Source organism: Neltuma alba, unplaced genomic scaffold (genome assembly GCF_004799145.2).
Source record: "Neltuma alba isolate B1F8T4 unplaced genomic scaffold, ASM479914v2 tig00006103_pilon, whole genome shotgun sequence".
In the NCBI taxonomy this organism is placed as follows: domain Eukaryota; kingdom Viridiplantae; phylum Streptophyta; class Magnoliopsida; order Fabales; family Fabaceae; genus Neltuma; species Neltuma alba.
This window is the reverse complement of record NW_021634350.1, coordinates 68,503-83,819: the sequence shown is the minus strand read 5'-3', so window position 1 is coordinate 83,819 and position 15,317 is coordinate 68,503. Positions and strand designations below refer to the sequence as shown.

General features: G+C 33.0%; 1 protein-coding gene across 1 annotated transcript; it reads right to left on the bottom strand.

Annotated features, from left to right (window-relative positions):
- Positions 1–6,684: 6,684 nt before the first annotated feature.
- On the bottom strand, positions 6,685–10,145 carry LOC114749607 (putative leucine-rich repeat receptor-like serine/threonine-protein kinase At2g24130). Its single transcript, XM_028938129.1, has 2 exons — positions 7,634–10,145; positions 6,685–7,106 (listed from the first exon to the last, which is right to left on the bottom strand). The coding sequence occupies exons 1-2, from the start codon at positions 10,143–10,145 to the stop codon at positions 6,685–6,687; spliced, it is 2,934 nt and encodes a 977-aa protein (XP_028793962.1).
- Positions 10,146–15,317: the final 5,172 nt, after the last annotated feature.

The following is a 15,317-nucleotide window of genomic DNA, read 5'->3' as shown; positions in this document are numbered from 1 at the left end:
ATCTCTTATCCGAGAAAAAAATTCAGGCATTTATCATGCTCGCCAAGGGTCAAACAAGCAATTTTGCGTTTAAAGGAAATTTAAAAGAAGTGCTTAATGTCATTGAGCCAGAAAGCAACCAATTGCCATCTCTCTCTCTCTCTCTCTTCCCCCCTTCTTTTTGATAAATAATACTACTTCTAATTTCTGAAACCCAGTTGATTAATTTGAAAAAAATTAAGAAAGTTGTTAAATTATATTAAAGTATTTATATTTATTATTTTTAAATTAATTTGTCTCACTTACGATTTGATGTATAATCTAATGATCTACATAATTATTTTTAGAAGATCATGTAAAATATGTTATAATTAAGTAATTTGATAACTTTATTAATCTTAAGGATTGAAGATAGTGGTTTAGTTTTAACAGATTTGTTTGTTCATTAGGATTGATTCTGTTGTAATTAAAATTTGTCAAAAAATTGTTACATAATTAAAAATTGCCACCCTAATTTCATGTGCTCATCTATGCATATCAAGGGGCATGCATTATTTGGGAGAAGATCAGTGGCTAATCTAAAGTTTAGAGAGATTATGTATATCTCAGTATCAAAATCTAAAATTTAAACACAAATTATTCAAAAGATTTTATTCAAAATCTACTTTTTTTTAATCTATGGTTAACTTGTGATAAATCCAAAATTAAATTCTTTTTAATTATTTATAGACTCGGGTCTGACTAATTAATGAGTCTAATTTATTGTTCGGTTGTAATCAGTGATGTGATGCTAGCTGAAAATATTGATGGTGATTATGTTGAGTTATTATAGTTCTTTATTTAAGGTTTTGAATTCTATATTATGAATAGTGTAATTGACAAATTCATTCTTAATATTGATAAATTTTTTAATAAATTTTTATATTTAAGAAATCGATATTCTGATTAATTAATTTAAATTAATCCAAAAATCCACAGATTTTAAAGATTTAATGTTAATTTAAATAATTTATTTTAGTTTGTTAATCAAATATCAACGCAAATTGCAATGATACGAGTTGATAAGATAATTAAAAAATTACGTTGATCTATATAATATGTTGGCCAACAAAAGTTCAGATTATTTGGTGCATATATGTGCACTTTTATTATAAAATTCAAAATTATCATTCATCTTTTTAGGCGCTTGAAACCAGGGAGATAAATTTATTAACTAAACCAAAAAATTTAAAATTAATTTGAAATGATTTCTTTAAACTTTAACATTGATTTGCTTCACTTTATTGAAAAATAAAACTTTAGTTCTCCAAAAAAAAAACCAAAACTTAAAGCAAAAATTATATAATATGATTTTGCAACATATTGTATATAAGTCATAAGATATAAACTAATAGAAGATATGATAGATGATATACTTTTGAAAATTATATCAGAGATATATTAGGTGACATGATAAGATCTCGCTTATTTCTTTGAAAGAAAAATGTTTATATTTATCATAAACATATTTTTTTAATAATGATATTTTTAGTAAGAAATTGATATTTTAATAATAAAAAACCAATAAAATAGAATTACTAATGTTACTAACAGATAAAAGACAGAATATACTAAACATAGTTATCGCAAAAAATGTTTATTTATAAAAATATATTGATTCCTTTTCGCATGTTAGTTGAAATTTGATCATTTTAAAAAAATATTTGATAAAAAAGATCGCTTCAGTTGAAATTCAAAGTGACACAAATATAAAATTAATTAATATGCATTAATAGTAATAATTATATAAGTTAAAGTATACTTTTAGTCCTTTATTTTTACACAAGGCTTTATTTTGATCCCTTAACTTTAAAAAGTAAACTTTTAGTCCTCTAACCCTACAACCGTGAACAAAAAATGATAATATTAAGCTCTTCAATGTTGATAAAACATTACCAAATGTTAACATATTAAGTTTAATTTCAAAACAATCATGATTATTACAAAAAATTATCATTTAAAACTAACAATTTTAAAGTTAAAGGACTAAAAATATACTTTTTAAAGTTAAAGGACTAAATTGAAACCTTACATAAAGTTAGAGGACCAAATATATACTTTAGCCTAACTATATACTATAATACCTAGCCCAACCGCAAACTTAACCCTCCATGAACCCTAAATCCTATATACGCCTCATCCTAAGACTCATCAATCTCATTAACCATTGATATTTGATATTGTTATTCTATATTTTCTTTTCTTGCTATCAACGTTGTCGTGCTCATGATGCCTTCCATGGATGCAAAACTGTGTCACAAACACGCTGCAACTTTAAATGGCAACATTATTCCTTTTATTCCTCTCCATGTTTTTGAAGAAATTTTACTCAGATTAGACACCCACACCCTATTTCAACGCATCTTTGTCTGCAGAGACTGGAATATCCTTGTTAGTAGTCTTGATTTTGTATCTCGCAGCTCGGACCGAAGTTTTGATTCTGAAGACCAAATTCTCCTTGTTAAAGTCTGTTCTTGCAAAAAGAACAGAGAGAAGAGCATGTTAACTGTAGGAACACAATATATGCATTCTCGGTATTGTCATCAATGGCCAGCAACGTATTCATTGCATTGGGATAATGATCAATTCAATTTGTTTCGTACATTGGAGAGTCCTGCCATTGATGATTTTAAAGGCACTGAAGTCATAGATGTAAGCAATGGGTTAGTATGTCTTGCCAAGAGTGAACTACCTTTCAAAATCATTCTTTTGAATCTTACTATTCGAAAATATGCATGTCTTCCCCTCCCTATGACTTGGGATGTAACACCACCTCATGTAGGTTTTGGTTTTGATCGTAGTAGCAATGACTTTAAGGTTGTCAGCATTGTTTATCGTTACATTAATGAGTTTAAGGTTGCTACTAAGTTTGACTCAGCTTGGATTTTCTAATATGCTACGTGGTCGTGGAAGAGTCTCACATGTGGCATCCCTCCTTCATGGTTCATTGTGCCTGACTCTTCACATGTTCTCTTTAATGGTGTGCTTCATTGGATTGCCCGACACAAAGAAGATAATGGATATGGATATGAATTTATACTTACATTTGATCTAACACATGAAGTGTTTGGACAAATATTATTACCTGATGGCGCACTTTCTTATTGTTTGAATTCTATCGTGACAACGGGAGACTCACTTCTATTGGTACAAGAGGTGCAAGTTATGGAAGATGAAGTTGAAGATGAAGATGAAGATGATGAAAATATATCTATCTTTTTTTCTATTTGGATTATGAGACAATATGGTAATTATGAGTCATGGACAAACATTTTCTCAAACACGACAAAGATAAATGATGATTACATATTAGGTGCAAGGAAGAATGGTGACCTCATCCTAGACATGGGAGGTGGAGAGATTCGTAGGTACAATCCAATAACTTCAACTTATGCTTTAATGAAAGCCGTAGAAAACAGTGTTTCCATTTGTTATCACACGGAGAGCTTGTATTTACTGGAAAAGAGGGAAGATGTTAATTCTTATTAGTATTAAAGATATTGCAAACGTTTGATTTGTTCGATTCGTTTGACTAAATTTATAATTCGAATATTCTTGTTTTAGTTTTGATGTGAAAATTCTCAGAAAGGCAACTGGTCTACTTCTTTTCCCATCATTGATTTATTTTTAACAATTCATTATTCTGGCTTTCCATTATCAGAGCAAGTACAGCACAGTAACACGAGTTGGAAGGCTTTCAATTCCATGCCTAATACTGGAATGGCAGCAAAAATTCTGAGTTTCTGTCTTTTCTTCCTCAGATGAACCCATTTTGCATGACAAAACGAAGAAGTTTTGAAAAGGGAAACGAAGCATCAGTTCTTTTGGCTCGAAAAACCAAATGCCACAGTTTTTTTTGTATTAACATAATAAAATAGAGGTTTTGACACTCTGTTCGATTCATAAATGTGGTATGGTTAACATTTACAGGTTACATCAATTTGGTAAAAATTCTAAAACTCATCCAAAGTGCATAAGGATTTTACATTAAAAACCTTTAAAATCCACAAGAAATGTTACTTATTCTGCAAGCTTTCTTACTGTTTTTGCCAACTTTCCTACCTGATTTGTAAAAAAGCAAAGTTAAAAAAATATAGTTCTTCTCTTTTATAGGAAAATATGCAGTCTTGTACGTTTTAAATGCAAGACAGCACAAAAGCACCCCTCCGTAATTTGAATGCATCCCTCAATGTTGGCAAAAAATAAAAAATAAAAATTATCCCTCAAATCTGGAAAGAATTACCTTGTTCATTTATGACACTGAATCATTTTTATTTATGTTTATTTTAATTTTTGAATTTTGAATTTTTATCATTATTGCATTCTAAATTTTTTTAAAAAAATCCTAATTAGTTATGATTCCGTATCCTATCAATTATACAATACCCATCAGCAAAATGACAAAAAGGGAAAGAGAGAAAATAACAAGAAATAAATGTCAAAATCATTAAAAAAATTAGTTAAAACTATTATAAAAATAATTATTAGCACGTACTACTTTATCACTTTAAAATTCAACAGATATTTTTTTGGCACCCTCCCGAAGAGAAAAGTGGGGAGTTGAAAAGGAAGAAAGGATAGGTGTATCAACTGGTTGACCAATACGAAAACGGCAAAGGCGACCAATTTTCATTCGACTGGCAGGAAAGTTCTGGCTTGCAAGGCACAATTATACCAAAATTGTTCCATCATAAACCAAATTTACAGTGCAATCTGACGTGGATCAGATGTGAATAAGAAATTAACAAGTGACTATGTGAGGAATGACCACTCACACACGACACTCTTTCCTATATTCAATTGGAAAGTAGCTTCCTGTACGAAAATTAGGGGGAAGATGGACATAAGAGGAATGGAAAACTGAAAAACAAAAAACTTAAAAATTACTGAATTTCAAATCAGATTTAATAACAATATTTTAACAGGTTTTAACACTAGACTTGCAAATAATAATATATTTTTATAGAAATTTTATTTTAAAATTTATTAATTTTAAACTTTTTTTATTGGTTCTCCTTAAGAACAATGAAATGCAAGTTTTAAACAGAACTAGAAATGGATAATTTTTTTTTGAAAAAGAATGAATAAAATAATTATTTTATTATCAATTCATCCATGGGGATGAGTGGATGACTCTTTAAATTTTAAATCAAATGGTGGCTTATACCTCTTATGAAACTTACCTACACAACACATAGAATAGCTAGTCTCACTAATTAGGAAAAGATTTGTCTAAATATTCATGTGAAATAATAAAGGATAAAACTTAATTCAAGTTACTTATATTCATTAGATTAAGTTCATAAGTAAATTTATAAGTGTGTGTATATATATACACACACAATTTAACAATTAATAATAACAAAATATAAGCGTCTATATTTTATAAGTAAATTTACAAGTGAATACACACATGTCAACGCCCAACAATAGCAAAATAACATGTATCCATATCAAAATTTACAAATTTTAGTTTACATCACAAGAGCTTATACAAAAGTTTACAAATTTTTATAGGTAAATACATCTACACATTTTAACGACTAATAATAACAAAATAACAAATGTAATCGGAGAGTTTGGCCGATAAGCAAGTTGACATTAAATAAAATCACTACAAATTTCTCTTACAACGCATTGACATTCTTGATATTGCAAGGATAATCTTAATGATAACGATAATTTTAAAAAATAATCCAAGTTGATTTTTTTTAAATTTTTAGCGTAATTATTATTCTATACAAGTTCTTGAATGATCATAAATTTTATTAATTAGCCAAAAAAAAGGGAAAGGGATGGGGGAGCTTATAATCAAATTTAAGATGCAGATTGTATTTTATATTTGCATTACCTTAACCACAAGGTCAACAACAGATTATTACAATTTGCTCGGCAATTTTTTTTTTTAAAAAAAAAGAAGAAGAATAGATTCTATGTCGTGCTTCACGAAATGGATCGTGTATATATATAAAAAGGTGATAATGGTGTTATCATCAACTTCCACTATGCTTCACACGCACAATTTTATAAGGTAGGCATAAAGAGAGATAAGAGGTCCACTTTAATAGTGGAAGGCATTTGAGTAAAAAGAGAGGAGATGGCAAAGAATGGGTTAAGTACAATCCACACAGTATGGGGGACACTGAAGAAGAAAGTAGTGCCTTGAGATTTGGGAGTGATATTAAAAAAGCCTAAGCAAATCCGAGCAATAATCTAAACAAGACAAGCGCTTGAGCTGACCAACTGAAATAGTCATTTTGTTTTTCAAATACTAACACAATCATTTCAATACATATTTGAAAAGGAGGGGGAAAAACTGTCCTACGCAGATAAGAGTCCTAATTGCTAAATCAAAATGCCGCAATATATGTGATTAGGAATGATATGATCTTTGAGTGGGGAAATCCCTAGGAATGATATGATCTTTGAGTAGGGAAATCCTAATTGTGATTAGGAATCAAATAAGATCAATAATCCCAACTAAGGAATACAAAGTTCACCCATGGGGTATGCATTTTAAGGATAAAGAGAAAGATGGGGAAAGCAAAGAAATGATACATTGCTTATTATCACAATCCCTTTATTTTACTCATTTTCAATTTCATCTTCAAAACTGCTTCAATACAGAAATGAGAAAGAAGTAAAATGGATTCAAATTCAAATTCACTATGCTTTCACAGTAGAAAGGATATCACCCTTGCAATTGACTTCTTCAGTCATATGATGTGATGGATTAGACAAGTAGTCTTTCAACCTCCCAAGTTCTTGAGCTACATCCAGCATGCTTGGTCTCCTTGAAGGATTGTTCTGTGTGCAGATAAGGCCCAGCTCTATGAGTTCCATTATTACATCTTGCCAGATTCTGTTATGTCGCTCTGAAGGGAGGCTTAAAGGAAAGTGCCTTTCCAATGCTTGTTTCACAATGGCTTCAAGCTTGCGTGGATACTGTCTCTTAACCCATTCATGCAAGCTAGAACCTTCATGGATAAGGACATCTGTGGGGGGCCTGCCTGTCACAATTTCTAGCAGAACTACTCCAAAACTGTAGACATCACCTTTAGTTGAGGCATATTTTCCCATTCCATACTCTGTCTCATTCCCATGGTGGGAGAAGAAGATAGTGAGCTTCATAGACTAAGTTCATAAATATGTCTTATAATGCAGAAAAAAAAAATTGCTCTTTAATTGCAGTAACAGACTAAATAACTACACTAATCCTGTCTTTTTTATCAGTTCAGTTCAACCCCTGCTCATTTTTCACTGTTAAACCTTTATACTAATAATTGAATTATATTATAAAACATGGAAACTTCAAAGGAGGAAATGTTTTTATTTTGGCATGTGTTGGACTTGGACACTCGTACGACATGCTAAATCAACGTTTTTGCATCTACCTTTGGATACTTGTATCCATGCTTTCTAGGACGGCACTCTCAATTAACAGGGAAAAGAAGGTTGATGGTGAGCAAGGGTATTATAATTCATAGGTAATGTCTCATATAAGTCACATCTTAGTGACTCCAACAATTTAACTTCCTGATAAGTACTGCTAACATCATGATAATAACATTTTTTCCCCAAAAAGAAAAAGGCAGTTGGATAATGAATTACATACCAGGGGCTATGTAGCCAATAGAGCCCAATAGCAAGCCTTGTGTCGAACTGAAAGATGTTGAGTTATTGGAGGGGTTGCCCTCATCACATTTAACAAGCCTTGAAATTCCAAAATCTGTCACCAGAGCTGTCATATCATCATCAAGAAGTATATTACTTGGCTTAAGATCACAATGAACCACTATAACTGGAGAGTAATGGTGGAGATAAGCCATTCCCTCAGCTACATCACTGCAGATCCTCACTAACTGAGGAAGATCCAACCTCCGGCTCAAACCACTGCTCGGATATAGGTGCCTCTCGAGGCTACCATTTGGCATTAGTTGAAGAACAAGAGCCTTAAACTCCGGCTTATTGCAAATTTTGATGATCCTTATTAAGTTTCTGTGCCTAGTCTTTTTTAGGATCTGGCATTCCCTTTTAAAGCTCCCTGAAATATCACCAGCAGTGGTAGCATTTAATACTTTCACTGCTATTCTTGTATTGTCCTGGAGGACTCCCTTATAGACTTTTCCAAACCGACCTGAACCAATCAAGTTTGAAGCATTGAAGCCCCCAGTGGCTTCAACAAGTTGTTTATGTGAAATTCTTGGGTAACTGAGCTCTTTTCTATCCTCTTCGCGTTCCGAGTTTCCCACGCTAGCAATGGCTAGTTTCTTTTGGACTCCTGAATTGAGCCTAAACATGCAGAACATGGGGGTGCCAAAGAGTAACACAAGAATTGACATGAGAATCAAATGATGGCTCTGCTTCTTATGGCAGCTAGGCAAGCCTTTTACTGAGCCACAAAGGCCATCATTTGCTCGAAAAGAGTCTATGGTGAGAGACGAAAATGCTCCCCCAATTGAGACGCTCCCTGAGAATTTGTTGAAAGAGAAATTGAGTTCTTTGAGAGTAGAAGACAGCTGAAGGGATTGAGGTATCTCCCCAGTCAATTGATTCAAAGACACGTCTAGTGCTTGAATGTAAGGCAATTGGCCTAAAGAATATGGAAGAGGGCCTTCTAAAGAATTACCTGAAAGGTTAAGATACTCAAGTGCTATGCAACTTTCAAACTGTGGTGGGATTCTACCGGAGAGGTTGTTCATAGATAGATCGATCGCTAGAACCATGTCCATTTTGCTGAGCTCTAATGGCAGAGGCCCATCTAAGTTATTGCTTGACAAATTCAAGTATAATTTCAAGTTAGTTAAGGCTGCAACTTCTGTAGGAATCACCCCAGAAATCTTGTTGTGAGATAGGTCTAAAATCTCCAAATTGACACACTTTCCAAGGCTTGGTGGTATTGTTCCAGAAAGCTGGTTATCATAAAGTGAAAGCCTTCTTAACTGGGAAAGATTGGCAAAATTATCTGGTATTGAACCAGAAATCTTGTTTCTTGACAAATCTAACAGACCCAGATGCTGAATATGACCAATGGTTGGAGGAATCTCACCAGATAATGAATTATTGGACAAAAAAACTCTCTCAAGCTTACTCATCAGGGATAGGTTTGGAGGGATTGATCCATTTAGTTGGTTATTGGACAAGTTTAATAGAGTTAGACTGACAAGGTTGGCAATGTGTGAGGGAATGGAACCATATATGAGATTGTCCTCAAGATGAAGCTGTATCAATGATGTTGGAAGATCTCCAATTATACGAGGTAGCCTCCCCCCAAGATAGTTTCCATCCAGTTCAAGCACTTGAAGTTTGGTCAAATTAACTAAGGAGGCAAAGAATGGTTCAAGATTGATATTGCCATTATGGCCAACAAAGTCATTGGAGGATAAGTAGAAATATTGTAAATGTGGCCAATTACCTATAATCTTTGATGGTAGCTCACCACTAAACATGTTCGATCCCAAATCAATCCATTTGAGCTTTGTGGAGTTTGAAAGAGCTAGAGGAACTTGTCCCACAAGATGGTTAGACCAGACTAAGAGATACTTAAGCTCATAAAGCACACACTCATTATTCAAGGGGATTTGTCCAACTAGTGAATTGTTAGATAGGTCTAAATCTGTCAGTGAGGATGACAAATTGCAGAACAATGAAGGTGGAATCATCCCCTCAAGCATATTACTTCCTATGTCTAAGTGGCGTAAGCGGTGAAGTGAACCCAGCTCTAAAGGGATCGTCCCATCTAGAAGATTCCAATACAGACTGAGCTTTTCAAGCTGAACTAAGCACCCCAACTCTTTTGGGATATGACCCACAAAAAAGTTTTCAGAAAGATCAAGAACTTTCAAAGCAGAGAGGTTACCAAGAGCAGGGGAAATTATACCCCCTAGTGACCTCCTTCCAAGATGAATCCCTGTAACTTCCCCACTCACATTGTTACATACAATTCCAGACCAATTACAAAACGGAACCCCAGGAGATCTCCAACTAGCTAGAGAGTTTTCTGGGTCTGAAACAATCCCTGACATGAAATTTCTTAGTGAAATTCCATCAGTCACTTCGCGAGCATTTTCTTCCCCACCGGCAACCCCACCAAAGCGAAAAATGACAAGATAGAAGAATAGAAACATTGAGAAATAGTGAAAGAAGAGCTCGAAGTTCGAAGTTCGAAGTTCAATGTGAGCTGAAATGAGGAGCCATGACGACCATGAGAGAATTTGAAGGCTATGTAAGTGGGGGGGAAAATCTGAAGTGGAAGGAAAATATGAAGGACATGCCTAACTGCCGTTGAAGTAGACGACGAGCGTTTGGCGCCAATGGCATGACTTTGGAGGTGACGTATCTGGAGTGAACACGTGGACGATTTAACATCAGACGCATGCACCACGTCACTGAACGTTTGCCAATAGTGGCGAACACGTCAGCATATTTAATATTGGGAAAATTTCACTGTAGGACCGCAGAAGACAATTAATATCAAAGAGCCCTCAAAACTTTCTGAAACCTCACTGCAGGACCAAGGGACCAATCTGATATTAATTTTTAGAGTGAGATTACAATAATACCCCTCCCTTTTTATTTTATTAAAAAATAAATATTTACCGGAGTTACTGTTCCGGCCACCGGAAGTCGGAGGTCCGGCCACCGGCGCTCAGGTGGCCGCCGTCGGGGTCCGGTCACCGGTGGCCGGAACAGTAACTCCGGCGGGACTTCCGGTGGCCGGAGTTTTTTTGTTTAAAACAAAGTGGCCAAGGGAGGGTTTGAACCCAGGACCCCTTGGCACACCAAAAGACTTGTAACCACCAAGCCAAGCAACCCATTCAATCATAAAATGCAAATAAAACTACATATAACAAAATAAACGCAACAGTCCAAATGTAAGTAAACAAGTGAAATTAGACGATTTACAAGTGAAATTCAGAAATTTGCAACAAAAGTTAGGCAATTTACAAATAACATAATAGAAGTCATAATCCAAAATGCAAGTGTTTAAGTGCAAATGAGCAAGTAAAATTTGAAGATTTACAATAAAAGTTTATGGATTTACAACCCAAATTTGGTAAACACAAGAGAATTCACAGCCCAAAATGTAAGTGTTTGAGTGTAAGTGAGCAAGTGAAATTAGATGATTTACAAGTGGAATTCAGCAATTTACAACAAAAATTAGGCAATTTACAAATAACATAATGGAACTCATAATCCCAAATACAAGTGTTTAAGTGTAAATGAGCAAATAAAATTTGAAGATTTACAACAAAAGTTTATAGAGTTACAAGTGAAATTCGACAATTTCACTTGTTCATTTGCACTTAAACACTTGCATTTGGGGTTATGACTTCTATTATGTTATTTGTAAATTGCCTAATTTTTGTTGTAAATTTCTAAATTCCACTTGTAAATCGTCTAATTTCACTTGTTCACTTACATTCAAACACTTACATTTTGGGTTGTGAATTCTCTTGTGTTTACCAAATTTGGGTTGTAAATTCATAAAATTTTATTGTAAATCTTCAAATTTCACTTGCTCATTTGCACTTAAACACTTGCATTTGGGGTTATGACTTCTATTATGTTATTTGTAAATTGTCTAATTTTTGTTGTAAATTGCTGAATTACACTTGTAAATCGTTTAATTTCACTTGTTCACTTACACTCAAACACTTACATTTTGGGTTGTGAATTCTCTTGTGTTTGCCAAATTTGGGTTGTAAATCCATAAACTTTTATTGTAAATCTTCAAATTTCACTTGCTCATTTGCACTTAAACACTTGCATTTGGGTTATGACTTCTATTATGTTATTTGTAAATTGTCTAATTTTTGTTGTAAATTGCTGAATTCCACTTGTAAATCATCTAATTTCACTTGCTCACTTACACTCAAACACTTACATTTTGGGCTGTGAATTCTCTTGTATTTACCAAATTTGGGTTGTAAATCCATAAACTTTTATTGTAAATCTTCAAATTTTACTTGCTCATTTGCACTTAAACACTTGCATTTTGGATTATGACTTCTATTATGTTATTTGTAAATTGCCTAACTTTTGTTGCAAATTTCTGAATTTCACTTGTAAATCGTCTAATTTCACTTGTTTACTTACATTTGGACTGTTGCGTTTATTTTGTTATATGTAGTTTTATTTGCATTTTATGATTGAATGGGTTGCTTGGCTTGGTGGTTACAAGTCTTTTGGTGTGCCAAGGGGACCTGGGTTCAAACCCTCCCTTGGCCACTTTGTTTTAAACAAAAAAACTTCGGCCACCGGAACTCCCGCCGGAGTTACTGTTCCGGCCACCGGTGACCGGACCCCGACGGCGGCCACCTGAGCCCCGGTGGCCGGACCTCCGACCTCCGGTGGCCGGAACAGTAACTCCGGTAAATATTTATTTTTTAATAAAATAAAAAGGGAGGGGTATTATTGTAATCTCACTCTAAAAATTAATATCAGATTGGTCCCTTGGTCCTGCAGTGAGGTTTCAGAAAGTTTTGAGGGCTCTTTGAAATTATTTGCCTTCTGCGGTCCTACAGTGAAATTTCCCCTTTAATATTTAGGTTTTGTACTATGTAGGAATTAGTGCGTGGTGTGTGCTATTAGCAAAGAAAATCATCAACACTGCATAAGACACGCTTATTAATTTTTTATTATTTTTTACACTCAAACAATTCGACATGTTTAGACACTAAATTATAATTACATACTTAAATCTGTGACTTAAAAATAGAATGAGAAAAAAATATGTGAAATTGCCAATTATTCATTCTAATTATATTATACTCTTTTCATCCTATTTATAAAACACGTAAAAGGTTTTATGATAAAATTAAAAAATTATTAAATTTTAAAATAGAATTAATTTAATTTAAGATTTTTTTTAGTTCGTATAAAAATGTTAATAGCAATTTATAAATTGTACGATAAGAGTAAAATATAATTTATTTGTAAACTTGAAACCACAAATCTTACAATGCAACAACAGTGGTTTTGGTAAACTTGTCGGATGAGGCTGGGATGTGCGTGGGCACTATTTTAATATAATTGAGTAATGATGATGTCAAGTAGAAAGTGATGACGGATGGACGGATGGACGGACGGAGATTAAGTGTCGCATCGTTGAAGATCACCGCAAATGCTCATTGGTTTATTGCCGATCAGATGTACACAAAACAAAAGAGGGAAAGTGTGGGTAAATATCATCAATCAATTCATTGCATAGACTTTAACTTCTGTTCATCAACCCACCGCCCCTCCTGTGTTTCAAGTTTGAGTATTTTATAAGAAAAATTTTAGAAGATGTTTGGATAGAAACCAAATCATGATTTCAAAAGTGTTTTTATGATTTACGAAGTAAATATGTGGAGGAATTTGTCTTGTTTTGCGGAAAAGTGCTTCTGAAACCATAGTTTGAAGGTTGCCAAACACTCCCTTAATGAAAGAGCTCAAAATTATTTTAAAATTTCATTGGATCATGGGTGGAGATGGAATTTCCTAATCCATATACTCCTCCAGTTCTTAATAGAAAACCTAATTCTTGAGTTAGTTTTGATTTTAAATATAAGACCAATTTTTCATATTTATCAATTTTCTCTAAATTACCTCTATGGATATTCCCTCAACCATAATCAAGTAGAAAAGAGAGAGGGAGTATTAAGAAAGATGATTATGGTGTTTTAGGAAAAATATTTCACTTTTCTTATAATTAACTAACTTACCTAACTTCTTTAATATAATTAAATTAGTTAAATGGATCTTATATTAAGAACCAGAAGAGTATATGTCCAATCACCCTTAGAAATGATTCCGGCGAGGCAACACAACTGATTAAAATGGAAATATCAACGTCTCAGGATGACAAAGGCGTTCTCTCTGAGATTAAAAGTATGTTAGGTAAAGAATGGCAAGTTGAGTCACAAGCCATCAACAGGCCGACGCGCTAGCAAAATGGGCACTAAATAAGATGATGGGTCTGGAGATTTTTAAATCTGAATCTCTCAATACTGCTATAGTTTTCACCCCTTGACTAGTTTTTTTTTTTCTCTCTCTGGTTTTTTCAACCCCAATCCTAATTTTCACTTATCATTTTCAATCTCGATACTTCATACCAAACAGAAGCTAAAGATATGACATCCCTTAATTTTGTATAAAATTTTAAAATGTTTTGGGTCTGAATTGTGAATATGCCTGCTAAGTGATTGTTGATTGATTTCTCTTTAATTTATATTGTTTTTAATATAGTATTTGATATGCAATATGATCAGATTAGTTCAGGCATTGTTAGAAGTAAGTGAAAGTACACGTCTTTTATATTCACCCAATTTGAACTCAATGGTATGTTGAGTCCAAAAAAAAAAAAAAGAACTCAATGTTATGTGTTTAAGCAATCATATCTGCTACTAAAGCCATTAAACCAACGCTTATTAATTAAAACATGCTTATTATATAAGCATCTGCACACCTTTTTAGTTAAAATTAAATAAATTTAGTTACACCATGAATAATACGATTTAATAAGGATTTTATATTTGTGTTGATTATGGATATCGATAAAGAAAAACTCAAAATGATTGTATTCCTAAATAAATGAAGGAAAAATTACAATTAGGTCATATCCAAGGAAATTAAATTAAAAAAAAGTTCTTTAAAATATGAAATTATTCTGAAATCCCAAGGGATTTTTTTACAATAAATTTTATTTGTTTAATTATCAAATTGCCTTTATTATTTTTTTTAAATTTGTATTGACAATTGAAAGAGCAGTCATTAACAACTTAATGTGTAAGGATTGACACAGCTATCGCGACAAGTATTAACAACACATTTTCTCAGCACATCACAAAATGTAATGCATAAGTTGTCAATACCTGTCGTAATAGTTGTCAATTTTTGTACCTTAAGTTGTTAACCACTATTCTTTTAGTTGTCAATGCAAACTTAAAAAAAAAAAGATAATTTGGTAATTAAACAAATAAAATTTATTACAATAAAATTTCTTGAGACTTTAAAATAATTTTATAATTTTAAGAGACTTTTTTATATTTATTTTTTTTAAGTAGGAGCTAATTACATGTCCCATAAATGAAACAATATTTAAACCCAGCTCTTTAAAATATGGATAATCCATTTCCCCTTTTGGGCCCAAAAAACTCTTGGGCTCAGGTGGGCTGAATCTTAATGAACTTGCGAGATTATTTATTGATTATTGATATGATATTTTTAAATTATTATACTTGACATGGAACATAACGGCAAGACCCAGTTCCGAATTGAAGTTAGATCATGTGGGCGGCCTCCGCGGCCCGCGC

Excerpts from the sequence above, each read along its gene's own strand:
- LOC114749607 (XM_028938129.1), bottom strand. The coding sequence starts at position 10,145 with ATGTTTCTATTCTTCTATCTTGTCATTTTTCGCTTTGGTGGGGTTGCC. Across the intron at positions 7,107-7,633 it reads TATTGGCTACATAGCCCCTG|AGTATGGAATGGGAAAATAT; the intron begins GTATGTAATTCA and ends GGAATGAGACAG.